The sequence below is a fragment of the Gouania willdenowi genome, chromosome 3 (genome assembly GCF_900634775.1).
Source record: "Gouania willdenowi chromosome 3, fGouWil2.1, whole genome shotgun sequence".
In the NCBI taxonomy this organism is placed as follows: domain Eukaryota; kingdom Metazoa; phylum Chordata; class Actinopteri; order Blenniiformes; family Gobiesocidae; genus Gouania; species Gouania willdenowi.
In genome coordinates this window covers 26,490,455-26,515,114 of record NC_041046.1, presented here as the reverse complement: position 1 = coordinate 26,515,114, position 24,660 = coordinate 26,490,455, and the positions used below count along the sequence as shown (strand labels likewise).

General features: G+C 37.3%; 1 protein-coding gene across 9 annotated transcripts in view; it reads left to right on the top strand.

Annotated features, from left to right (window-relative positions):
• Positions 1-24,660, top strand: part of tjp1a (tight junction protein 1a) — a 142,701-nt gene that overhangs the window by 83,565 nt on the left and 34,476 nt on the right. The window contains exon 1 of one of the 9 annotated variants that reach the window (XM_028473280.1): positions 2,383-2,764. The exons of 7 other annotated variants lie outside the window; for them this stretch is intronic. Coding sequence is in view for 1 of the 2 variants with exons in the window: in XM_028473272.1 (XP_028329073.1) it covers positions 2,846-2,869 (24 nt within the window). In the remaining variant the exon portion in view is untranslated. Of the gene's footprint in view, positions 1-2,382; positions 2,870-24,660 lie in introns of those variants that run through there. One more of the 9 variants, XM_028473272.1, reaches the window with a different exon arrangement.

Here is a 24,660-nt window from a genome sequence, read left to right as displayed (position 1 = left end):
CCTCTAACATTTAGTATTAAAGAAGTGCTTTTCTATCTAGTAGCCCTTTGAACTATTCAGTACCTATGAAATAGTTCACAGTTTCAGGAAGGTTGGTGACTCCTGGTCTAACCATTGTTTCATAAAGAAGACTGAACTAAATATTACGTACTTTTTATGTGTTTTATAAAATAAAAGCAAAACCACTACATAATCTTTTAAAAAAACAAGTCCCAGATTTGTTTTATCTATATACGGCATGTATATAGTAAAATAAATGCTTTCTCAGTTTTTACACAGTTTTGGCTTTTCAGAATAGTTTGACTCGAACTGATGAACGCTTTAAGCTGATCGTGTGTCTCCAGAAGGTTTTCATTAGCATGGAGAAACAAAGGGATCTGCAGGTCAGCTCTGAGTCAACAGTGTGCAGGAGGAACCATATAGTCTCACAAACACCTAACTCAGGACAGATGAAAGCAGTGAGAGAACATCTGCTCAGAAACGCTTTCCAGTAACGACAACTGGTTCCCATCAAACTATGCATTCCTCCTTATTCATGTCAAATGTGTGCGTTGGCAATTGCGTGTGAATCTGCAAGGCAGCGTTAACAGTTTAAGGCGCGCACATTATACTGTTTCACCGTACATTAGCCTTTTCGCTGCAGGTGAAAGCTGGGTTGAGTGAACCTTGTGATGTGCTTCAGCCAAACGCAGTCCTGCGTGCTCGCCCCTTGTTTTCCATGTGCCTGCACTAACGTGAGCACACCTGAGCTTTGAAGCCGCTTTTGTGTAAAACCGTTATTCCTCTGTGATTGTCTCTGTGTGCGTTTGTGTGTCAGAGGGATGAGAGTGGGGATGCAAACGTGGAGGACAAAAACAAGCTTTGATCATGTTGTCACTAATGCCAATTGGTCCTCTCGGATAGGACATCTGAGGCACCATCACAGATGTAGATCACAGCAGAAACCGTGCAGCAAAGGAAACGCATGTTGTGATTATTTTCCAAGGTTATCGGGAGTAGAGAGCAGCCTACAGCTAACTATTTAGATTGGATTTTTTTTTTTTTGTTAGTTGGCTCATCCATAATGATGTTGAAAATCTTGCTGTCTGCTCTGATTGATCCGGACAGGCGTCTAAGGAGCTTTAGACGCAGTGAGCGGCTTGTGTCTATACTGGTATGTATTCTTGTAATAGGGCATTTATATCTGCATGTAGAATTTTTCATTTCAAATGTACTCTTGGAGAGTGTTGATTCCAGAAATTGTATTGTTTTTTTTTTTTTTTAGTTGTTTCTCTTTCTTGATCCTTTCTTGGTGTGACCTAACCTCTCCTGTAGGTCACCCTTTGCTTTCAGCCCTGCTCCTTGTGGCTGGCAGTGTTTTAGCTGCGTAGGATTATGGAGGGCATTAACTCTTGAGACCACCTACGCTGCCATCAAAACCCTCCACCAATGCAAAAGAAAGAAGGACAACAGAGGAAGTGATCATTAGAGGAGTTAGACGGGAGAATTTAATTGCTCAGTTTGTTTGGGGGGAAAATACTGGGTGTGTCCATCCCAGTGTTCATCATGTGCTTTGTATTAATGTTGCACTGAACCCAGAAGTCTAGTTTTATATTCACGTTGATTTTGTTGACCACTTTAGCATTACATGGGTTTCATTGTTTGTCCTGGAAACAGACATAAACTCTGAGACAATACAAAGTGAGGTTGTGGCATCCTGTGGGCGGGGTGTGGTTTAGGAAGTAGTAACTTTAGTAATTGGCTTTTGTGGTTTCCTTTGAGGTGACTTATCATCAGCCACAGAAACTATCAATTTCTCAGTTGGAGGAATCTGTGTTTAGTTTGTTGAAACACAGTGGTCACGGAAAAGCTGCCTATTCCCTAAGTTGTTGTTTTTTTTAATTATCATTCTGCTCACGTTGTTTTGTTCCGAAGTCTCCTGTGATGGGGGGTATTTAATCGTGGTTTGATTGGGAGGGGAGAAAAACGGCATTATTTAAACAAAAGATAGGGTGGGATTTTATTTTATTTAAACATGGAATTAAAAAGCTACTGTTCTGAACTTTTTTTTTTTTTTAACATCATCTGCACAATAGAAAGTGAGCATCATAGGGGACAGCGGCGACGCTTCTCCTCATTGTATCCCGGACTGTTTATCTGTGGAGATGGCGGGGGGGGGGGGTGTTCCGTATCTATGCTGTGATAAATAACATAGAATTGCTCAAATCAAATACACATTGGATTAAATAGACCAGGTGAAGTAATTTAATGACAACAATGTACTATTAAAATATCTAAATCGTTTGTTTTAAATGATGCCCTCGTTTTTTTTGTACTGTCCTCCCCCTCCTGTATTCGTGTAATGGTTCGCTCCGCTTAGACACGACACGGCCGTTGCTCAGAGAGCTGGTGGCAGGATAGGCTGAGGCTCTCCGTGCTACTGCCATTGCAGCTCTCCGTCCTGCTGATGCACATACAGCACAACTTTTCATCCACTGCAGAGACCTCCCCCCCTCCCACCCCCTGTTTGTGTTTTCCTATCCGTATTCTCAACCGACCACTTGCCTGGGTTTCTTCCATGACTCGCTACCTGACCGGACTTAACGTTCGCGTCTCGGGCAGAGAAGATTAAATAATGAACTTTGGACTTCTTTATCGGCGGCTTTTCGTGAAACGCTCCCCGTCGTCCTGGATCCAATAAAATAACAACGCGGCCCGGCGTGGCGGCAGCTGGGCGAACATTTTCTACTGGACGTCGGGGGTGAAACTGCTGCACTCATTCTCGGTGATTAAAAAATACACAAAATAACCACGGAAACAACTTGTAAACAAAGCTGCCACTGGTGAGGCGCATTAGCACTGTGAAATGTCGTCCAAAGCTTCTAATAAGGTGGGTACCTGGCTGGAGGAAAGTAGTGTGTAAACAGTGTGCTGCTGGCCATTGTGTGTTAAGCCTGAGAACAACTAAAGAATAAGGAAAGTTGTAAAGTCAAGTGTGGATACTTCTTGTCCTGCATTTATACAGTCTGTTTTCCCTCTCATACACATTTTTAATAACCACTACAATAAACTCTAGCAGCCCTAGTTCAAATCTTCTAAATGAAACTATTTTTTAAATTTTTTATTTTTTGTTCTTTATTTTGGTATTTATATCAATACTAGGTCACTGGGTTAAGCTACCTGTTGATATTCATTCATGTATATTCCAACACTTGTAGTAAACCCCCATGTACTGTATCTTAAGTTTGCTGAGCCTTGAGGACACACATTTAGCCACAATTTCTCACAAACATCCACTGTGAGTGGTTGTGTTTTTACCAACACAAATAATAATAATTAAAACAAAAAAAGCAATTTTGCAAGTAGTTCTATTAACAATGGAGAGAATAATATGGAAAGTTTTCAGAAAAGCCTCATTTTTTTTTGGTGGAAAGCTTTTTTTTTTTTCAAGTAGTGTGGGAAAGGAAAAGAGCATCTGTTTTTGAAAGCTTTATTTGTTATCATTTGACAGAATTTGGAAATGATACTTCACACTGTAATAATAACCAATGTGTTCTCAACTCTCTGTGAAGTTGTAGTTCTTACAACTATTTAAAACTTGAATCAGTTGGATAATTGTTCTCCAATGACAGTACCATAGCTGTTATAAAACAAGTACAGCTTTTTTTTTAATATTTACATGGGAGATGCATTTCAGTAAGATTTAAAAAAAAATGTGGTTAAATCAAATGAAATTGGCCTTTAATCACCGAGTGGAATTTATTCATCCAATGCTAAAACCATGAGGTGAAACCCTTAATTCATGAGCGACATCATTAGACCAACTTAAATTCAAACCCAAAGTGTACTTAGTAGTAATAATTTATTTTACTATGAAGGTTGCATTCCCCTCCTCTCTGTGACAAGTCAGGAATGTGTTGTGTTTGCCATACACGGGTAGTTATTTTCAGGTTTGGGCGGTTGTTCCAGTTAGACGAAACCAGCTCCATCATGTCAGCTGGTGACGTTACACTGTACCATACAGGATGACCGGGGTCACACCTTGACATAACACTCACACACTTTCTTACAGCTTAGTTTAAAGCCACTGTGGTCAGACACCATAACTTTGTTTACCTGGACATCTGTACTGAAACAATATGTCACTGAAGACTAAAGTCTTTATGGTGAATAGTGAACATTTGGTGATCCTTTTTTGCTGAATTGGTTTGAAAAGTAATTTGATGTCAAATTGAAACTTAAAGCGATAAGAACGCACAAAGTGTATTTAGACAAAAGATGACTCATTTCTATCATGATTTTTTTGTTGTTCTTGCTGATACGTGACCTTTAAAAGAAGAAAGTGTCTATAGATACGAATGTGTTGGTGGCAGACCTAAGAAATAATTACTTTTATATCACTACAGATAAGGCATTTATCATTAGGATAAACTGTAGCAGAGTACAAAGTCATGGTGGTAGGAGTTGATGGACTAAAGCAGTGGTTCTCAAACTTTTTTGGCTCTAGTGCCCCCTTTTTCTTATTTCTGAATCCAAGTACCCCCCTTTGTCTGACTACAATATTTTGCTCAGAATATAATGAAAACAACAACAACTATAGAGCATAATGATGGAATAAATTAGTGATGACACATTTTAGATAATCTCATTTTGTAAATGAAAATAAGTGAAATGAAATAGTATTTAGTGCCTCCTGATTAGATTTATTTCTATAGTTTTTATAATTTATGATCAACTCCATCCTGATGTGGGACCAAGACTGCATTTTATTTTTGATGTAATTTTGTGTGTTGTTGGTTTTATTTTAAATATTCAATCTCTGTGTGTGTTTTTGGTGTAGTTTGGTTGTTTCATATGTCATTTTATACGTTATAATTTTTGTGTATGTTGTAGAGATCTTATGTTTTTCTCTCATGTAGTGTGTTTTTGATGTTGTTTTGTGTGTGGCTAGTAATAGTAAGTATGTTTCTCTATTAGTGTGTGTGTGTGTGTGTTTTGTTGTTGTTTGTTTGTTCTTTTAATTATTCAGTATATTTTTCTCATATTTTGTGTGTTTTTGTTGTCATTTTGTGAGTTGCTGGTAATATTCAGTCTGATTATCATTTTGAACTAAAAATAAACATAAAACCCATTCATTTATACATTTCTCTTTCTCTCAAGTACCACCTGTAGTGCCATCACATACCCCTAGGGTTACATGTACCCCAGTTAGGGAACCACTGGACTAAAGTATTTTGTTTGTTTGTTTGTGTTATTTGATAGTGAAACTTGTAACTAGCAAGTTAAGATTTTGTTTAGATAACAAAACTTTATATATAAATTGTATTACAATCTATGAAAAAAAAAAAACAACTTTTTTCCATTCTTATTATATTTGGATGGTTTTTTTCATACAATTGATTTAGCAGAAAAAGATGGTATCACTGAGGTTATTAATCAAAGTCAAACAAAACAATGCCGGCCTGAATTGGTACCAGTCTGTGCACACACCGAAACCTCCATTCCATGTGAAATAATGAGGTGAAGCGCATGGCACACACACCCTCCTGTGTCCACTAACCTCAATCAACGGACAGAAATGTCCGGTATAAAAGAGAAAGTCTAAGGAACACGCCTCGTGACTGGAGCAAAAGCAGTCCATGGCACATAAAGCCGAGAACCACTGCTTTAGTTCACAAGTACGTTTCCAAGTGCACTCTCGATTACCATCCGAATGCACTTACTGGATAAACAAAAGAGTTCATCCACACACACACACAGAAGATGCTAAGATGTCCAAAAATCCACTCTTAGAGCTGTGGGGTTCTTGATAAACAGACAGTGGTTCAGTTAAAATGAGCCCAGCATCTTCGCTCTGACCGCACTATCAATAAGTCTTTTTCTTTGGACTTGCCATGTAACGATAGCATTCTACATTATAACTTCAACTTACCAGTAGTAAGCGGGCATGGGTTGAGCCCTGTCTAAATTTGCGTCTATTTTTTGGGATTGTGCGAGTCTCTGCTAGATCGTGTGTCGTGCATAATTTAGTATACATCTGGTCACAAGAAGCGATTAACACCTCCTCGTGAGCTCTTGTAAGGGTATCTCACAGTTGAAGCTTACCTTAAACTCTCACACTGCACATGCGCGAACACCGTAGTACTGCTGTAAAATTGACGGACTGTACTGCCCATGTCTGTCCAGACAGCTACTGGTCCATCACATAGTTGTCTTTTCTTTTTTAAAGCTCTTTTTGCTGAGATTTACGAGTGTCTCTCCACTTTTGTGTTCTTATTCTTTGTCTGTTTTAATGGCGATGCTTCAGAGTTCTTCTTTTTCTTCTAATTTGTGCGTTGCATTTCCGGACAAGACCCCGACGTGTCGCGTATGAACGTGCAGTGTGAGCAGTAAGATCGTGTCAGAGTGTCGGTCCGTATAGTGTGAGAACATGAATCGTGAGCTGCGCACATTCGGGCTCTGCATGAGCTGCAGCCGAGTATAACGATTGGAAAAAATCGCAGCGTATACCAACCTTAATGCAGAATGTCTTGAGAAAACGCAGTACACATTAGCCTGAATCATATAGTCAATACTTATTCTTTTTTTGGTTTCTTTTTGTTTACCATATTTATATTTGAAATTATTGTGCAGAACTTTTTCAGAAGCAGAAATATAACGTTATGAGGCTTTTTACAATTATAACCTAATTTGTGGTCAAGTCATTTAACTCTAAGGCATCATTTCTTTCTAATGACTCATTTCCATAGTCATGGCATTTCCTGAAATTCAATAGTCCTTTTCCAGCTTTTCACTCTTCACCTGCTGGACAGAGTTAAAATACCTCAAAACGAGTCATAGCCACTTATATTCTAACTGTGTACTTGATGAGTAATCCCCAATGAAATGTTGCGGTGGCAAATTTCAAGAGAAGCGTAGGTGTTGGCCTGTTATCTAAGAGGGCAGTATCAAAGTGGATGTTGTCATCAGAGTTATGGGACACTGTCACAGGACACTAAAAGTAAACAAGACAGTCTGTCAGGGTTGGTTTTGCTTACATTTCATTGTATTGCTACTTGTGAGAGTTTATGAATGATTTAACTTTTACATTATTTATTTGTATTATTATTTATCTTAAAGGCACTCTGTGGGCTGATCTATGCAGCCTGCAGAGTGTAGTGTAAAAATCTAAGTTTACTAAAAAAAAAAAAAAAAGACAGCAACTCATAATGTGGAATTTATACACATTACACATGCATTGTGTTAATTGTAATGCAACTTTAGCATTTTATAGCAGTACTTCATCATGCAGCAACTCATCAGGAGGATGTAATTAAACAGCGGTCTTATCAAAGGGTACCAACTGGTCACTTTTGTCTTATTTTGAGGCAGAGATACCTGTAAACATGGGTTGAAAACTTCAAGTATTTATAGACGGATACAATCACATATAGGACAGCAATATAAATGGAAACATAATAAATGGAAACCTAATTGCATAAATATGAATTACCACTTAAAAATAAACATATATAAAAGCACCATTAGTTACAAAATAACATTCTGTTAATTTTGCTTGGTGTTTAAAGGAAGCTGTATTTGTTATTGAATTATTTTGTGCTTGGACACACCTCATGTGTTACATTTTGACAGCTTAAAAAATGTCAAATTTAATTTTCTGTCTTTTTTTTTTTTAATTGAATATATAATGCAATTGTATTGCTTATTCTTGAACTTTGGGTATAAAGTTTAGTTGCACCTCAATTTGAATCTAAATGCATTGCTAAGTGAAACACTGCTTATGTTTATTTAAGCAATGTTGCTTATTAGGCCTTTATTTATGGTTAAGTAATACCATTTTAAAAGGTTGTGAAATTATTTTGTGAGATTCTGGTTTTTTTTGTGCAATAAAAAGAGCTAAGTGGGATTTTTCTTTTTTGTGTCTCACATAAATCATGAAGTGCTAAAACTGGAAAACATGTTATTTCTCTTATATGATTATAGTTAAAAATTGATTACTAAAATAATCATTTACTGCAGCCCTTGAGCAGTAATTCAGTACCTCACTCAGCATTCCCTTCTTTTTAAATATAACAGCCTTTTGACTGTCATGAAGATGCAATTGGATGGCGGAGGCTGTATTAATTAGTGTTTAACAGCGGGCCAAGAACAGCCTCTGTTTTGCTTTGATGATTACACATCTCCATTTACATCACTGAAGGAGGGAAATGTAATTAGAGAGCTGAGTGCTACAACCAAGGAGTCCTGATGGTGTTTTTGTTCTGTGTCCTCAGCTCCTTGTCCTTTTTTAAAGACTCTCAGCCAATACGGCAAGTGATTAACAAAGTGGCGAACAACTGTTATCTGCTTTATTTGACTTGGTCCTACTGCAACGTCACATTATGAATCATTTATACAGTGTTTTGTTGCTCCATGCACTTCAAAGAAGGTCTTGCATGTTTTTTTTATTATTATCTCCTGTTAACTCCCTTCATGAAAAACACATTACAGCTGCTTCAGGAGAGCTGAATAACATCCGAATCCAGATGTGTGTGTCGGACACATGTGCTGTTTGCCGCACAAACCGTGTTTACATGTCTGTCAGGCAGACGTTGAGCTCGTAAATAATGGCTGCTTTGGATGTTCACCATAGCTGACCTTGCCACCTTAAACAGTCTCAGCAATGATCAAGGACATTTGAAGAGCAACACTTTGCAAAGCATGTATCCAAACACAGAGGCAGAGAAGATGGTATATTTGTCTCCTATTTTGACTTTATAATCATGCAATATGCTTTTCAGAAGCTTAGGTTTGGGCCTCTAAAATGTAGGGCTAATATAACTATGATTATGCCTTACATTTGTGGTAAGCAAGGCAAAAATCAGTGCAAAAAAAAAAGAAAGAAGCAGTTTCAGTTTCATTAACAACAGACCCAAATGTGTAGCTGTTATTTGACCTGCTTAAGCTTTTATCTCTGGAGGGAAATTCAGAGCAGATATGCACAGCAGGATGCAGGTAGATAGCAGGAGACGGCTACAGAAGGAAAGCAAGAAAATGCCTTCTGAGGGAGGAGGGGTTATTTAAGGGGTGAAAACGGAGGAAAGAGAGAGTGGGAGGGAGAGATGCTCTGGCTATAATCTGAGTCACATGGCAGATCTTAAAAAGACTGCCTCTCTCCTATAATCATGGCATTATGGCTCACCGAGTACTACATTAATATTTGTTTCTCTTTAATTCAAATGCAGCAGTAAAGTAGGAGGGGCTACATTTCTTTGCTTCGTGTTGGGCAAAGGTTTATGCAGACACGTCAGATTTGAGCTTTGTTGAATAATCTGCATACATTTGGCCACTGGATGTAGTCTGGCATTACTGTGCATTTTTCTCTCTGGAATTTTAATGCACAAATAAATACACTGTGTGGAAAAAGTGCAGTGTTTGCAAAGATTCCCCCTTTTTTCAAAAATCAGTTAGAAAAAGCTGAGTGAGAAGTGTGACATGAGGTCATCTGTTATACTTTAAGGGTTTGGAGCAAAGGCATGTCTTAAGCTAACTGATTGGTGGGTGAAAACTGGGCCTGCCAGATGTGTTCAGTCTCATTTGGGCTGTATTAAAGGTTGTTTCAGACAGCTGGAGCAGTGAAGTGATGGGCTGTGATTTTTTTTTTTTTTTTACCTGACAGGGTAAACATGTTTAATTATGGAGCTTTTTCAGCAAAATCCCTGATTATATTCCCAGTTGTTGACTCACCTCCATATTTTAGTTGCTGCAATTAACCCACTTTTAACCCTCCTTTGAAATCAAATGGGTTTAGGTTTATTCAAGTGATATTTAACCTTGACTTTTACGTAGGTCCTTGTTTCTGATGACTGACTGTTGTCCAAAGCTGGGGCACTCCCTGGTGAGGTGGGACAGGTCTCTGCAAGGATTTATCATTCCCACTACAGGCAAAAGAGATTTGACATTGGGTGTTATGTGAGAGCGGGAGACGGAGTGAGAGAAAGACAGAGGGTGGAGGGGGAGTGATGGGACTGTATGCAAGTGGCAGCCGTGGCACAGCTGGGGAGAGAAAAATGAGACTGGAGACGGATTCATCCCTAGGCTCGTTGGGCCGCATGCTTTCACTTACATACTTTCACTTCACTGTGTGTTTGTTTTGCTCTTTTTTTAAAAATCTTTTTGGCAGATTTGGAAGAGATATTGATCATAGTTTATTTAAAAAAGAGCATTTTCCTGGTGTCGCACCGTTAGAGCAGATTGATCTTTATACATATCCAGAGGTGAAAGTAACTGATCACAAGTACTCACATTACTGTAATTGAGTTACTTTTATGGGTACTTGTACTTTTTTGAGTATATTTCCAAATCAGTAATTTTACTTGTGCTTAAGTACGTTTTAAAAGAAGTAAAGTCATTTGTAAAATGTATTCACCCAACAATTACTGAGTACCGTTAAATTATATATATTTTTGGTTTAAAATGATCAACAGACAACAATCAAATGCATTACATCATAGCCGGCCAATCAGATTAAATGTAATGCACCGCTCCGAAAAACAGCATTGAATACCAGTTCTTTTCTTAGTTTTATTCATTGATGTTATTTTATTTTAAAAAGTATTGAACATTTTAAGTTTTATACATGAGATGTTTACTGTATGCAAGGGAATCGTTGCATGATTTATTACCACAAATAAACGTGGGGGGTGGAAGTAACTAGTAACTTTAACTGAGTACTATTTTTTACTTTTAATTGAGTATTTTATGTATGATTTACTTGTACTTGAGTACAATTTCAGTCAAGTAACTACTTCTACTTGAGTAGGATATATCAGTACTATTTACACCTCTGCTGATATCTATAAATAAATATGCAGGTAATTCATACACAAATAACAATATACAAGCTAGTGCATGCTGACTGAGTTATCATCAGCTGTTGTTGTTCTCTCCACTGTCACAATCTCCCATAGTATTGTGTTGTGTTTGCACACATGTTGTAGGTGTGGCTTTATTCCACAATGAGATCATTTACACTGTGTTGTGTTTCCTCTTCAGTTACTAGGTTTGAACTTGTTTGTGGACACAATGCAAAATAGTTTTTAGTGTTAGCGCAAACGTTACCCATTCAGGACACATGCAATTGTCTTTAGGGCAGTAGATCAGTCAGAGAAACACTGAACAAACACTACCAGTCAAAAACTTCAGAACTCCACACTTTTTCCATTTTTTTTTACTGAAAATTGTTCAGTTTAATGTGTCATTGCACTCTGAAATGAAAGCATGGAACAAATAAGCAATTGGATTTGAGGGGGATGTAAGTAACCAAGAAAAGTTGGAACACCTGTAGGAATTAGTAGCACCAGCTTTCAAGGCTATTTGTATAATTCTGAAATGTACAGTATTTTTCAGTTTTGGGTAACAAAACCTTTTTTTAACCTCTGGCTGTTCAGTTACTTACTTTTGTATCATTTCAAGCTATTCTTTGGACTTGCACGACTTGAATTGGAATAAATAACTGGAAAAATGAGGGTGTTCTAAAACTTTTGACCAGTAGTGTTGATTTAAATCATTGTTAATAAATTAAGAAAACGTTTTGCATAACTTGTTTTAATTTGTAATGACATTGATTATCATAGAAAACAAATTGCATGTTTTATGGTCTTTAGATCCTTTTTGATTACTAATTGAACTAACACATTTTTGTGATACAAAAATATTTTTCAGCGCTTTTTATTGCACAAAACAAATAAACAAAGAGAGTTCTAACAAACAAATTTCAATTGACCTTTTAATTACCTCTTTAGTTATTTTACTTAGGGTGGCACAGTGCTCAGATTTCAGCAAACATAGGGACTTGAAATAAAAGCAACATTGCCTAAAAAACACAACCACTGTGCCAAATGGAGGTTTTTCACCCCCCCAAGTTCAACTATAAAAAAAATTAAGAATTGGCATTTTAATTTAAAAAAAAGTTAAGTAAAACCCAACAACTTAAATTTTCTGGCTGTGATAATGAGCAAATGCTTGAAAATTAGACCCAGCGGATCTGGACATGCCGCCTGTATGATATCACATTGTGTTGGATGACATGTTGTTTCACCAGTTATTGCCGATAAACAATATTATTGTCCCGATGTAATGATAATAATAAACAAACTTTTATTTCTCATGAGTATTCTTTACCATTGTAATGTCAAGATCTCAGGCCGCTGCAACCAGCGGGGAGGCCATGTGGCTTCTTGGCGGTAAATTGTGTGCTAACTTCAGCTGGCCAGGGAAGCTATGGTGGAGCGCCCCTTGTGTGCTCACAACCGCTAGCTCAGGCCAAAGCAGGTGCTTTTTCGACGACTGGCCAGGAGAAGATTCCCTGTCACTCTCTCGCTGTACTCGCACCCCCTGGCTGTGTTTCACTTTACCTTGTGGCCCACCTCCCCCTTTGGAGACAAAGAGACTGGGTGACTGACAAGAGACTTCACTCTGTTCATTCTGCTGAGACCAATGTCTTCCTGCCTGTTTGGAGGCGGGAGACGAGGAAATCAAACATGCTTGCACATTGTGATATATCAAGGCCGACAGAGTTGTTCAGTTAATTTTCATTGACCATGCAATCACTTGATGTATTGAATATTGTCCCAGGCCTAGCTCCGTTAACACTATGTTTAAATGATGCATTGACTTAGATCATTTATATCAAATCTTTTTCTAAATCGGTTTAGTCTGTTTAATCGACTAATCATTTCATGCCTAATCTAAACCAGTATTTACTAGTTAAACAACTTTAGTTTCTTATTGCTCAAGCTACTGCATGTCATTGTAATTATAAAGTTTTTTTTTGCGTGCATGTATTTTGCATTGTTTACTTCAAAATAATCTTGATTGCAGTGTTGCTTTAGTCCATTTTATTCTAAAGTGAAACAATAGATGTGCTATGTACTAAAGCATTTTTTATCGCTATTACTGTTTATTCCAAAAGAATGAGATTTCCACAGCGATCATTATATGTTGCTATCTTCCATGCAGATCAGAAGTCAGGACCATTAAATTCGCATGTTATTAATAATAAAACAGACATTGCCAAATGCAGACACTCTGCTTTTGTCTTGTGATGTAGCTCTATGGAACTTTGGACTGGTGACAAGTTGCGTTTCAACCGTAGCTTGCTACATTCTTTAATCTGGTTTAACTTAGCATATTTATTTTCTTTCCATTTTGTACAATATCTTTAGCTGTTTTTGTGATCTGTTACACAGAAACAGAACACATGTCGCAGTCCGCTGATCTTGCACAGAAATATGTGATTTATAGCAATATTTTGAGGTATTCTGTTAATGGATTGCCGACATTAATATTTAATTAACTTTAATATATTTATGTATTAGACTTGTGCCATTTTATTTTTTTTCCAAATTCTGTTTTATTTTTTTTCCAAATTTCATGTTTTCCGCATTCATTTTTTTAAATTCTGTTTTTTAGAAATATGAATTATTTTTTTCAAAAAATAATTAGTTTTCAAGCCCTGTGAGGAAACAAAATAAAAACTAATAAAAAAGAAAACCATAATTAAACAAAAATGCATCTCAAAAATGTAATGTAAGATACTACGGAACTCCTAAAGGGACACAAGTAATTTTTTTTTTTTTATTGCATGCTCACGTAACCTATGGACTTCATATTTTGTTCAGCGCTTTGAGATGACTTTGTTGTATTTTGCGCTATATAAATAAAGTTGAATTGAATTAACCCTAAGGTAAAGGTCACCAGTAGTCAGTGATGATTTGTGTAGTTTTTTGTCAGTTTAGACGGTGTTTCGGGTGGTTTAGATGATGTTTGAAGCAGTGCACCTCATGAGCGCTCCCCGAAAAAATATCCCCATAAAAAACGTTCCTTGCCTCACGGTGACGGCGTTTCTTCCTGATTCGGTCCATCTCCGCATTCAACAGTAGATTCCGTTTTCATTGGTTGATTTTGCGATTCCGTTAACGTGGGTTTTACAGGGCCTTAATCATGACCCTGAATCATCTGCCAGTGTTAAGTTATAATAACTATACAGTTTAGCACTAAAACTTTGACCTGATTTCAACTGTATGGATTTGTTATTGTTATTGCGGCTTACGTTTTCTGAGCTAAAAGCAGTTTAGTGGCGTTTATAGTATGTTACTCCATGTGCACGACAAAGTAATGAGATAAAGCTCTAATGCTTTGCAGGAGTTTGCACATTTGTTTTGGGGAGATCAGAAAGTCGAGCATTATTTCTGAGAAGCTTCTTTGTTCATGTCATGTTTTCAGTGGTTTTCACTTTCTTTGCTTGTGTATCTTGTGAAAGAATGCAAGCTCCCCCTCTCAATCTCCCAACTCTGGGTGAAATGGTAATTATGTTGCTAGTTAAGTGCTGGGAAAATAGCCGCTCTAACAGTAACTCATTAATTCACTATAGATTTGGTTCCACAACATGCCTATTGTAGCCAAGTCCTCAGAAGGCTTGGGAATGCTGTTGAGTGGGCTTGGCCCCTTGTTTTATGGCACCATGTGACTGCAGGCTTTGGGTTTTGCTCAGAGTTACACAGTTGGAAAAATTGTTTTGCTGCGTAAAAATGTTTAAAAATCATCAACTGAGTTTAAGATTTTAATTCTAACCTTCACTGTGGTCATTGCTACTTACTGTTAAATTGAGTAACCCTTTTTAGATTTAACCAACTTTAAATCCATACGTGAGTACATAGATGTTCTTGCTTTCGGATGTTGAATTAAATTGCAACAATACCTAAACTTAACATTGAAATGAGTCAATGAGCAACTCAGTTGTAATCATTGCAATTTTTTTTTTTAAGAAAACTCTGTGCTTTATTTAGGGCTCCTTTTGGAAAGTAGACAATGAAATGTTTTGAATCCAGGGCTGTCAGATTAATTTTAGTTCAAGGCGTGAACAAGGACCTGTTTGATCTCAAGTGGGCCAGACCAGAATAATTCCAGCATTTTTTTTTTTTTTATAAAGGTGGTGTTATGTTGTGCTCTAGTTTTAACTTAAGTGTAACATACTGTTTTTGAATCACTCATCGTTCCTAAGGTGTAAAACATTCAGTTTTCCTGAATTTTTACTTCAAGCTCAATAGCCCCTTGAGCAAAATCAGATACTTTGCAAGTTTGACTCACCTGTTTTAATCCACTTGTTTTCTGTACCCACTTTATCCTGACCAAGTCTTCTGGTGTTTATGCCAGCTCTCATTAGAAGAAAACCAATGTACACTAACAACAGGACCTCAGTTTTATTTTTGGGTTGTGGATGTACCTGGCAAAACCCCACACAAGCATGTCAACTTTATACGGCAAGAACCTGGGAGTTGTACTCACTACTACTGAAATATGTTACCCAAACTTAAAAGTTTTTGATGAAATCTCATCTGATTCATTTTGACTGTAATGCTAGCCAGTAAAATTGGAAAAAGGAACATTCCTCGACAGCATATGTAATAATCGTTGCTTATTCGCTCTAATTGACTAAAGAGTAAAGAAAAAAACCAATCAAAGTTTCATTGCTTGCAACAATCCAACCATTTAGGAAAAGAGCTTTAAAAGTGCTCTTAAATTGCTAAATGACCAAAAGTCGTATCATATTTCAGCTAGGCAGTAATACCTCATAGATTGGCCTGAGAAGGTTCAGCTGTTCACCATGGTTCACCAGCCCATAGCAGGACGAATAGACAGAGACGTTCAATAACAGGTACCGTCTAAACATATACACTTACAGTCCATTTAGGGATTCTGTGCAACCATGGCAGTCATTGCTATAGTGTTATAAAATGTATGACTTAGCCACAAAACTAGTTTATAAAAAGAATATATTTTGTGAAACGGATGCATAAAATTTCTGTACCTTTTCTCATTGATAGTTTGGATTAGGACTAGGAGGTATACCGGCTTATACCGATTACCGGTATATATTTTCGTTATGATATGAATTTTTAATATACCGTTGTACCGGTGTATTTGATTACACAACTTTCGGAACACTACGGTGCGTCGCGTTTCAGACCGAACCCTTTTCAACCTTGTACTTCTAAATAAGAAGGTAAACAGTAGCGCTCTGGTGTTAGTTGCGGTGTAAATTATACGCGTAAATGGATGAGAAAGACACAATTGAAAGCTTTGTAGCTGCATGTGAACATGTGTCTGCGTGCGCATGCCTCTGCTACAGGAGAACAACACTCACGGACACGGAGGCACGGTTAGCTTAGCATGTCAGCAGTTTGGCAGTAATACACAAAAAAAGAGAGCAAATGATCATGGAATGGAATTCATATAAGTCCTGGTGGAGCTTTAAACAAAACGCTACCTCCACCACACCACTGAGTATGCAGCATTTAAAGCTAGAAATCAAGCTAATGCTAAAGCTAAGCTAGTGCGGCAAAGAGCCATTGGGCTGCTGTTGCAAATTTGTATTACTACTAGTGTGTATTCACTAATCATGACAATAAAATAGACCATCCTAAGTCAATCTATTGCAGTCATTCCTCTCTCAAACAGTAGAAAATGCTGTGAACACCTGATTATGCATGAAAAAAAAAAAATACCGCCATGTACCGTGAAACCGTTAGATTTTTTGAAAAATACCGTGATATACATTTTTAGTCATACCGCCCAGTCCTAGTTTGGATACTTTTATAGTTTATTTTGATATAAACTGTCTCATTACCAATTACAGCTATACCAGTCTGCAGTCACGCGTTCCTTTTGTGAGTATTGTCACGTACAAAGAAACAGAGGCAAACAAAGGGACAGTACAGCTGAAAGATCTGGAACATGAAGTGAGAAAAGGTGAGGGGGACTGTTTGGAATTAGAAACAAGTAGAGGAAGAGAGGTGGACCTTAGCTTATCTTCACATTCCTGTTGAGTGTGTATATGAGTGAAGGGAGGAGCTGGGTGGGAATACTGATAGATGCGTGTACAGCGATTGGCTGAAGCCAGTTTCAGTGCTAGATCTGGTCATCTTTCCCACCACTCTGGCTTTGAGTTTGTTTCCACGTAAACAAAATAAAACAGTTGTTTGTGTCTGTTCCGTGTAGTCCAGAGTTAAAACCTTCACAGGAACTCAGTCATTACAGGTCACGCTCACAGATACCACTGAATGGTTTTGATTGGCCAATAAGAGTTGATAACACATGATGTTGAATTTCAGTAGCAGTCATCAGTGACACGTTATTATTATTGTATAAATCAATATTGTTGTTTTTACACCTGTTTATCTTATACAAGGTCAAGAGGGATGACACAATGTCACTTATCTGCTTTGCTGATCTGATCTTAGAAAATAAAGAGTGTTTAAGTAAAAGTCTAAGCCCTGTTTTGAAGAACACTTTTGGTTTACTGTCCTGTGTGAATCTGTTCCCACAAGGTAGGAATGAACCAGTCTTTAAGACCAGTAAAAAGAGACCACTGGTTTAAACCTTGATTCACTCACAAAAAGGAGAGGTTGGTGCTCTGATACTGTCCGGTGAATGCTTTTTGAATGTTTATTGCTTTCTTTATTTCTCAAAGTAAGTAAGTTTCATAATGAATGTTAACACTCTTTTATATTGATTTATTATCCAGGGTTTAAAAAAAACAAACAAAAAAAAGCTTAGAGGTGTCCCATTACAACTTTTTAACTTCTGAGATTACATCCAGGAAGTGATCTGATGCAGTATCAGCACAAATCATTCATACTTTTATTACTTGTTTTATGGTGTCGAATGTTAGAAAATACCTTATGAAGTGATGTTACAGTCAGCAACAATCTGGCCCATTTATTATTAGTCAATGGATTTCATGACTTAACCGTAAACATAATATTCTACAATTAAATGAAGTAAATAATAAATAAATTAGAGGTCCCAGTAACTTTGATAAAAACAAAAAAAAATAAATGTAAGCACAAAATAACAACTACGGAGTTAAATTTAAATAAAAGCTTATTTTAAAATTTAATAGAATAAATTAGAAAAAGAGCTACAAGACCCTGAAAAATAACCTCAATAAATACAATAAAAAACTAAATAATGTATCAGAGTACTTATAGCACCGATTTTAGATGCAGGCCGATATAATCCCATATACGTTTCCCTCTCTACTGATATCGGACCATTTTTAGATATCAGTGTTTAATTGAGTTCCTATTTTCTTGTTCAGTGTGCAATGGCTTCAACTGTCAAGTGAATGGGTGTGTCATTGAGTAGATGGACTAGGCCATGATGCACCCCGTGCCTCGAGACCCCAATACTCTGTATATCTGAACAATATAAACTACTATTGAACTTAAATGGAACTGAATTGATGCCTTCTGCCACTAAAGTGCGTCCATCTATCGGTTTCCCTCCTATCCTTTTCACTCTGTCTGCATCCGTGAGACAGAAGCTGTAGACTTCAGAGGGAAGCATGGCTCAGATTAACATTTTAATCCAAAAGCCCGGGATTATAGGTTTTGTATTTTATTCCTACTCTCACAATTCTCGCAGTGACTCTGCACCAGATAATTTTTCGTTTGAGGTGTTGTTGGTGAGTGCATCTGTCTTTGTGCACAGCACCCGCGTGTGTGGATGGTCTTGGTGGAGAGCACCCCACCCCCCTCACCCCCCAGATGTATGATAGAGTAGAGCTGCTATTTAAAACTAATTAACTCAAGCATGTTTGAGCATGTCATCATAACAGTACATCATTTGCTGACTGAGACACCACATCATCCTTGCTGTTGCCTTTGTCAGTTGCCTATTGGCTGTTTCCTTTATTTGCACACTCATATCCCTCAGTTGCTGAAGAAACATACATTAGAAAAGGCTATGATTGCTTCAGCCGTCAGTTTTACACGGTGATGTTTGTCTACATTTGTAAATAATTGTGTACTACTGTTCGCTTTACAGCTGTATTTCACTGTAACCTGATATTTCTACGAACAGTTTATGCATTGGATGTGCTTGCTTTGCAGTGCTTGCCCTCTAGAAAGACGACTAATTACAGTATGTGTTGTTTTAGTGTATTGCTGCTATGCTCCATCCTCTGGGTCTACTGAGAGGGAAGAAATGGTTACTGGGGTAACTATTGCCCCAGTGCTGGGCCGACTCCCACCTTTGGATGGTGATTGCCGATTTTATTTGAACGGGATTATTCATGGTCTTCATTTTTATTTTATTTTTCAAATTGTTGTCACTGTAGCATAGCTCGTACATATTCTACTCTACATTAACTGCATTAGAAATCAAATTGTTGCTGTTTTTAAAGTTCTAACTAAAATTAAGAAACCTTTTAAATCTCTTTAAATAAAAGTATTTCATCTACGACAGATCTTTTTTCATGTCTGCCTAATAATAAAGGCAAACATATGTTGTTTAGTCACAAAATGTTGTAGATGAAGGATTTGGTTTCCTTAGTAGCATGGTTATTGTTTTTATGAATATAATGAATTGATAGTATAATATCATAAAAACAATCTGTCTTTTGACTGTTTCATTAATAATGAACACTGTATTACTGCTGCTTAACATACCCTGTAAGTGACGCACGCTTTTCTTTGGTTTCCAGCTTTAAGGTGGGGTGTGCTACACGAGAAGAAGCTTTCAATAGTTTTTACAGGAATTTCTCTCAAAGCCTGAACTATTTCCTCCAAACAGGAAATGGAGTGTTTTCCTGTGGGTGCTGCAGCAGGCTTTGCTTACATCCTGCCTCAGGCTATCAGAAAAGAACAGACACACTGACCTAAAGCTTGATCAGGAGTTTACCTCACATTTGTCCTCAAATCCAGCCGCTGCGCTCTTTGCCCGTTGGTCAGTATTTCTGTCTGCACTTCTAAATAGTTTGATGTTGTAAATGAATTTTTCTCACACTCTGACAAAAAGGTCATACTTTTCATCTTTGTTATCCATCCCACATTTCTTGTTTTTTTTTTTTTTAAACATTAATCTTTTGTAGTGTTTTTTTTGATACACCCACTTCATGAAGTATTCCTGTGGGTTAAATACAGTAATAGGAAAGCAGATGAAAACAATGGATGTATTGAGTCCTGATAAAAGGCTGATAAAAGTGTTTTATTGATGGCACACTCAAACATTCCTGAATGACGTTTTTCTTATGGTGACCACACACACACACACACACACACATACATAATTTTCTTAGTAGATTAATGATCAAATAATAGTAAAAAACATGTTATGTTAGTTTTATATTTTTTAATGCTAGGCTAGGTTAACCATGTTTTGATTTCAAATATGGGGACACTTGACCCGTCTTTAGCATATTCAAAAAGCACTCAGCATTTTACTTGAATATACCTGTGATGAAAAAATATATATACAATAATTACTTATACAATAACTAATAGCTATCCTCCTCTAAAGTTTGAAAACTTTTTTTTACTTTAAACCACTTTATTGCTATAAAGTGGTTTATGTATTTAAAGAAAAGAAGTTGGTAATCAGAGGTGACTTAAGTTCTACTCCTTTTTTTAATGCATAAATAAATCTGTCCTCTCAAAAATAACTTCACATCTCTGCATTGAAACACTGTTACAAAAAACCTTAAGACTTACTGAACATAAATAAATAAATGCTCCAGACAGAGGCTCACATCACAGCTCTCACACATCTAAGCATTGCTCCGGTGACAGTTTGCAGTGTCGTCATCTGGCTCTCTGCACTTTATTCTGTCCATAGTCAGTGGAGACACTGGTGATCTGTTCAGTGCTTTTGCTGTAATGGAAGCCTCTAGAAGAAATTCCCTCAAGTGTGTCCTGCTTGGTCGTGCAATGGGCAGTACCAATGTCTCTCAGTGGTGAGATTGAAGGCTCAAGTCTTGATGGTGCCCCACAGTGTGATAAACTGTTGTCCTTCCTGGGTGCTCCAGTCCCTGCCTTGGGACCTAAATCAACAGGAATAAGGTCTAGCACTCCTTGTGACCCAGTAAGAGAAGAATGATGAGTGTAGAAGTTAGGACAAATCTTCAGAGTGAGAGCAGTAGATCATAAATTCAGTGGGGCAAAAAAGTATTTAGTCAGCCACCAATTGTGCAAGTTCTCCCACTTAAAAAGATGAGTGAGGCCTGTAATTTTCATCATAAGTATACCTCTACTATGAGAGACAAAATGAGAAAAAAAATCCAGAAAATCACATTGTAGGATTTTTAATGAATTTATTTGCAAATTATGGTGGAAAATAAGTATTTGGTAAACAACAAAAGTTCATCTCAATGTGATAACTGTGTTATATAACTATAATTGTGGGAAGGTTCAGACAAAGCAATAGCCGATAACACAGTGGTATTTATGTCAAATTAATGCACTTGGTATCACTTATACAAAGCTACTACAGTACGAGTCATTCTGGATGTCTATTTAAGCAGGTAAAGATTCTAATGAGGACTTTTATAAGAGACTGGGACAATAAAATAGTGTTTATAGTTGGGATGCCTGTTGGTCTATTGTATGATAAATACACAGCAAAAAGATGATTGTAATGTAGTGCATTGAAAATAATAATTACAAATGATTATATTCTATGTGTCTGTGTATGCAGTGCATGGTTCTCACCAGGAATTTTTCACAGCATAGGGGGATGCTGTTGTTTTTTTTTTTTTTATTTCTGTTCGGCAGTTAATCATGCTTGGTGTGTGTATATATATATATATATATATATATATATATATATATATATATATATAAATAAATATTTTATTCAGAAGACTAATTCCAAGACATGCTTTTCAAATTTGCAAATTTGCACGCACACGCGGACAATACACACATTTAATCGTGCCGAAAAAAGAAGACCCGGCCCGAGACAACACGGCCCATACCTGTCCGACTAGAATGAAGCCAATGTGTCTTTAAGCCTGAACACTTTTCAATCAGACGGTATTCACGTCTGTGCGTGCGCATGTTATATGATCCGTTGAGTTTTAAACATGAGGAGCAGCTTCGTGTACGCTCCACGCTACGTCTGGTTGAAACTACACTGTTTATATTGGACGGTAATTACGGTTACCAAGCGGAGGAAGTACAAAGGCAGCATCGGGGGCAGCTAAGTGGTGGCAGGGGTCCTTAAGTAAAGATGGCAGCGTCATCCGAGCAGATCGCCTGTATTAAATAGATGGTGTGGCTGACGTACAGTATGTGTTTCTCAGGTATTCAGGTTAAAAAGAGAATTAAACAACCTTTCTATGCCTGGAAGTTCCTTTTGTGCCCAAGTGTTCAACAATTATTTTGACGGTACCGATTAAAAACAACAAACAATCCACCCACGTTGCTGAAAACGGAGCATAGGGGGCGCCATTGCTTCATTGTTTAGCAAATTTACAACATCGGGGCCTCCTACGCTCAACAGTGCTGGCGAGAACCCTGCAGTCTTTCTTCTTTGAATAAACTTGAAAGTTGAGACTCAAGTTTATTACTTTATTTACCTTTTTGGTTTTGTACTAAAGTGTCATTTGTTAGTGTTTTACATTTAATTCAGTTACTTAATGTTATTAAAGAGTTTCATTAGCCTGTGCTTTTCAAGAGCAAAGTTTGTTATGATCCCTGACGTATGACCGTCTGTGTGCTATGGTGAAGCTATGCTAGTTGTAGCTTGAACAAAAAGACCCTTTAGTGAAGGCTCTGTAGTGTTAGGTCATAGTGTGTCTATCTTTGTGTGTATGCTTGCTTGCGTATGTTGGCGTCAATTCATGCACGCACCAACAAATACGTGTGTGTGTGTGTTTTTTTTCCTTTTGTTTTCCAGCCCTGGGCCTTGCTGGCCAGAGCTCAAGCCTGACTAATATGGATGTATAAATACACTAGGCTGCCGTCACTTTGTGCAACATCAAGCACACCATTGTTTCACACAGCTCTGTGACTTCAGAGATAAACCCCGTTTGTTTCAAGCAGTGTGCTTATTTTTGTTTGTCTTCTCAAAATGATAAAATCCTGTGATTATTTGTTTTAACTCCATGGCTTCTGTAACTAAAATCTGCTTTTAACTTTGGACTAAAACAGGAGTCTGCGCATGTACTGTATCAACTACATAACATTTACAACTATCTTTTTTTTTGTTTTGTTTTGCAACAATACTTGCTTCGCCTTTGCTTTCAAACATGCTTATATTTCAAATTCAGTTAGCTATTCTGGCTTCATACTGCACTGATTTATTACTAGAATAGTGTCCTCTGAAAGGCACAGTCCCAAATGACTAAATATTCTCAGGCACACTAAAGAATGACTCATTCTGTTACGTTCTTAAGTGATTAAGTTTTTTTTTTTTTTCTTCGATAGATTTCAATCAATTATATCCCCATATGTATTTATGATATTTTTCTTTGCTACTTTCACACTTGAAAATTTCATTGACTGCAAGTGCTCCGTACCCAAATAGACTCAAATTACATTTTTACATTTATTCAACATATTTTTTATGTTAACGGTTTTCAAATTTTATCTTAACCTATTGCTCAGTGTCATTGACTATTATGACTATATATGACTTCCCTTTACTTTTGAATTAAGATTTGATTTTATGTTTAGAAATGCGTTCTCATTGCAAAGGCTGAAAAGGGACCCAAAGCAAATTTCAAAGCACTCACTTTTTGACCATTTACTGTCTACAGTTAACTGTCAATGTTACTGAACGTTAGAAATGTTGAAACAACCCATAGCCTCGCACTCTTGGCGCCCCTCCCCATGTCTGTATCAGTGCAACCCACAGTTCAAGGACAAGGCCACCTGCCTGCCTGACCGCCTGGTTACATGATTACTGTTGTTTCTCATGCTGATGGCCCTCCGTGTTCTTGGACTTTTGAATGAATGAATGGATGAACGGATGAATGAATATATCACAAAACACTTCAGAGGAATGGATGTGTTGAAGAATTTCAGAGGGAGCTTTGGGTAAATGGGTCAGGTCCTCTCACACAATAGTGGCATTACTGTGGGAGTTGTAGTGGCAGACTAGAGGGTGGGAGAGGGGGTGGGGGGCAGCCTAGCCCCCTTGCACCAATTATGGACATAAATAACATCCACACAGAGCTGCTCTGAAAGAAAGGGTCAAAGGGTTAACTGTGTTTTCTCGAGTTTCAAACCAACTGATTCATTGTCATTTAGCTCAAAAGAGCAAAAGAAAGAGATTCACCTTCAGGGGTTACATTATATTCATCTTAGGTTGGTGTAGACACCATACCTGAGGCTGCTCTGTGTCGCACCATCTCTCACGAGGTGTTGTTTTTGATTAAAAAAGAAAATTTGTTACACCTGGTTGTTGCCAACACCAAAGCATTATTATTATTGTGATTGTTAGAGTTTTTATTATTATTTTATTATTTTTCTTCCGCAACTTGCTTTGTCCGAAAACTCTTCCTGGGCTATCAATGCAGCACTAATGTCATCTCATAGGGGTAATGTCAAGGATGTGCAGAAACCAAAATTTGCCATATCTCTACGCATTTTTATCATACTAGTTCGATGCTTACATTTAGGAAAAGCTCATCTCAAGTGGAGTATTTTATATCATTGGACCGAAGTTGTAAGACCTACCAATAAAAATATTGAAAAAGATTGGAAGGGGTCAAAGTTCATGATGTCACAAAAAAAAAAAAAAATCCCAATAACTTGGCCACTGGTACCATTGAAAAACTATTCCTTTCAATGGGTGACCTTGACCTTTGCTCAAGGTCATCTTTAAGGTCAAGAACCTCTTAGAAAAGTGAACAAA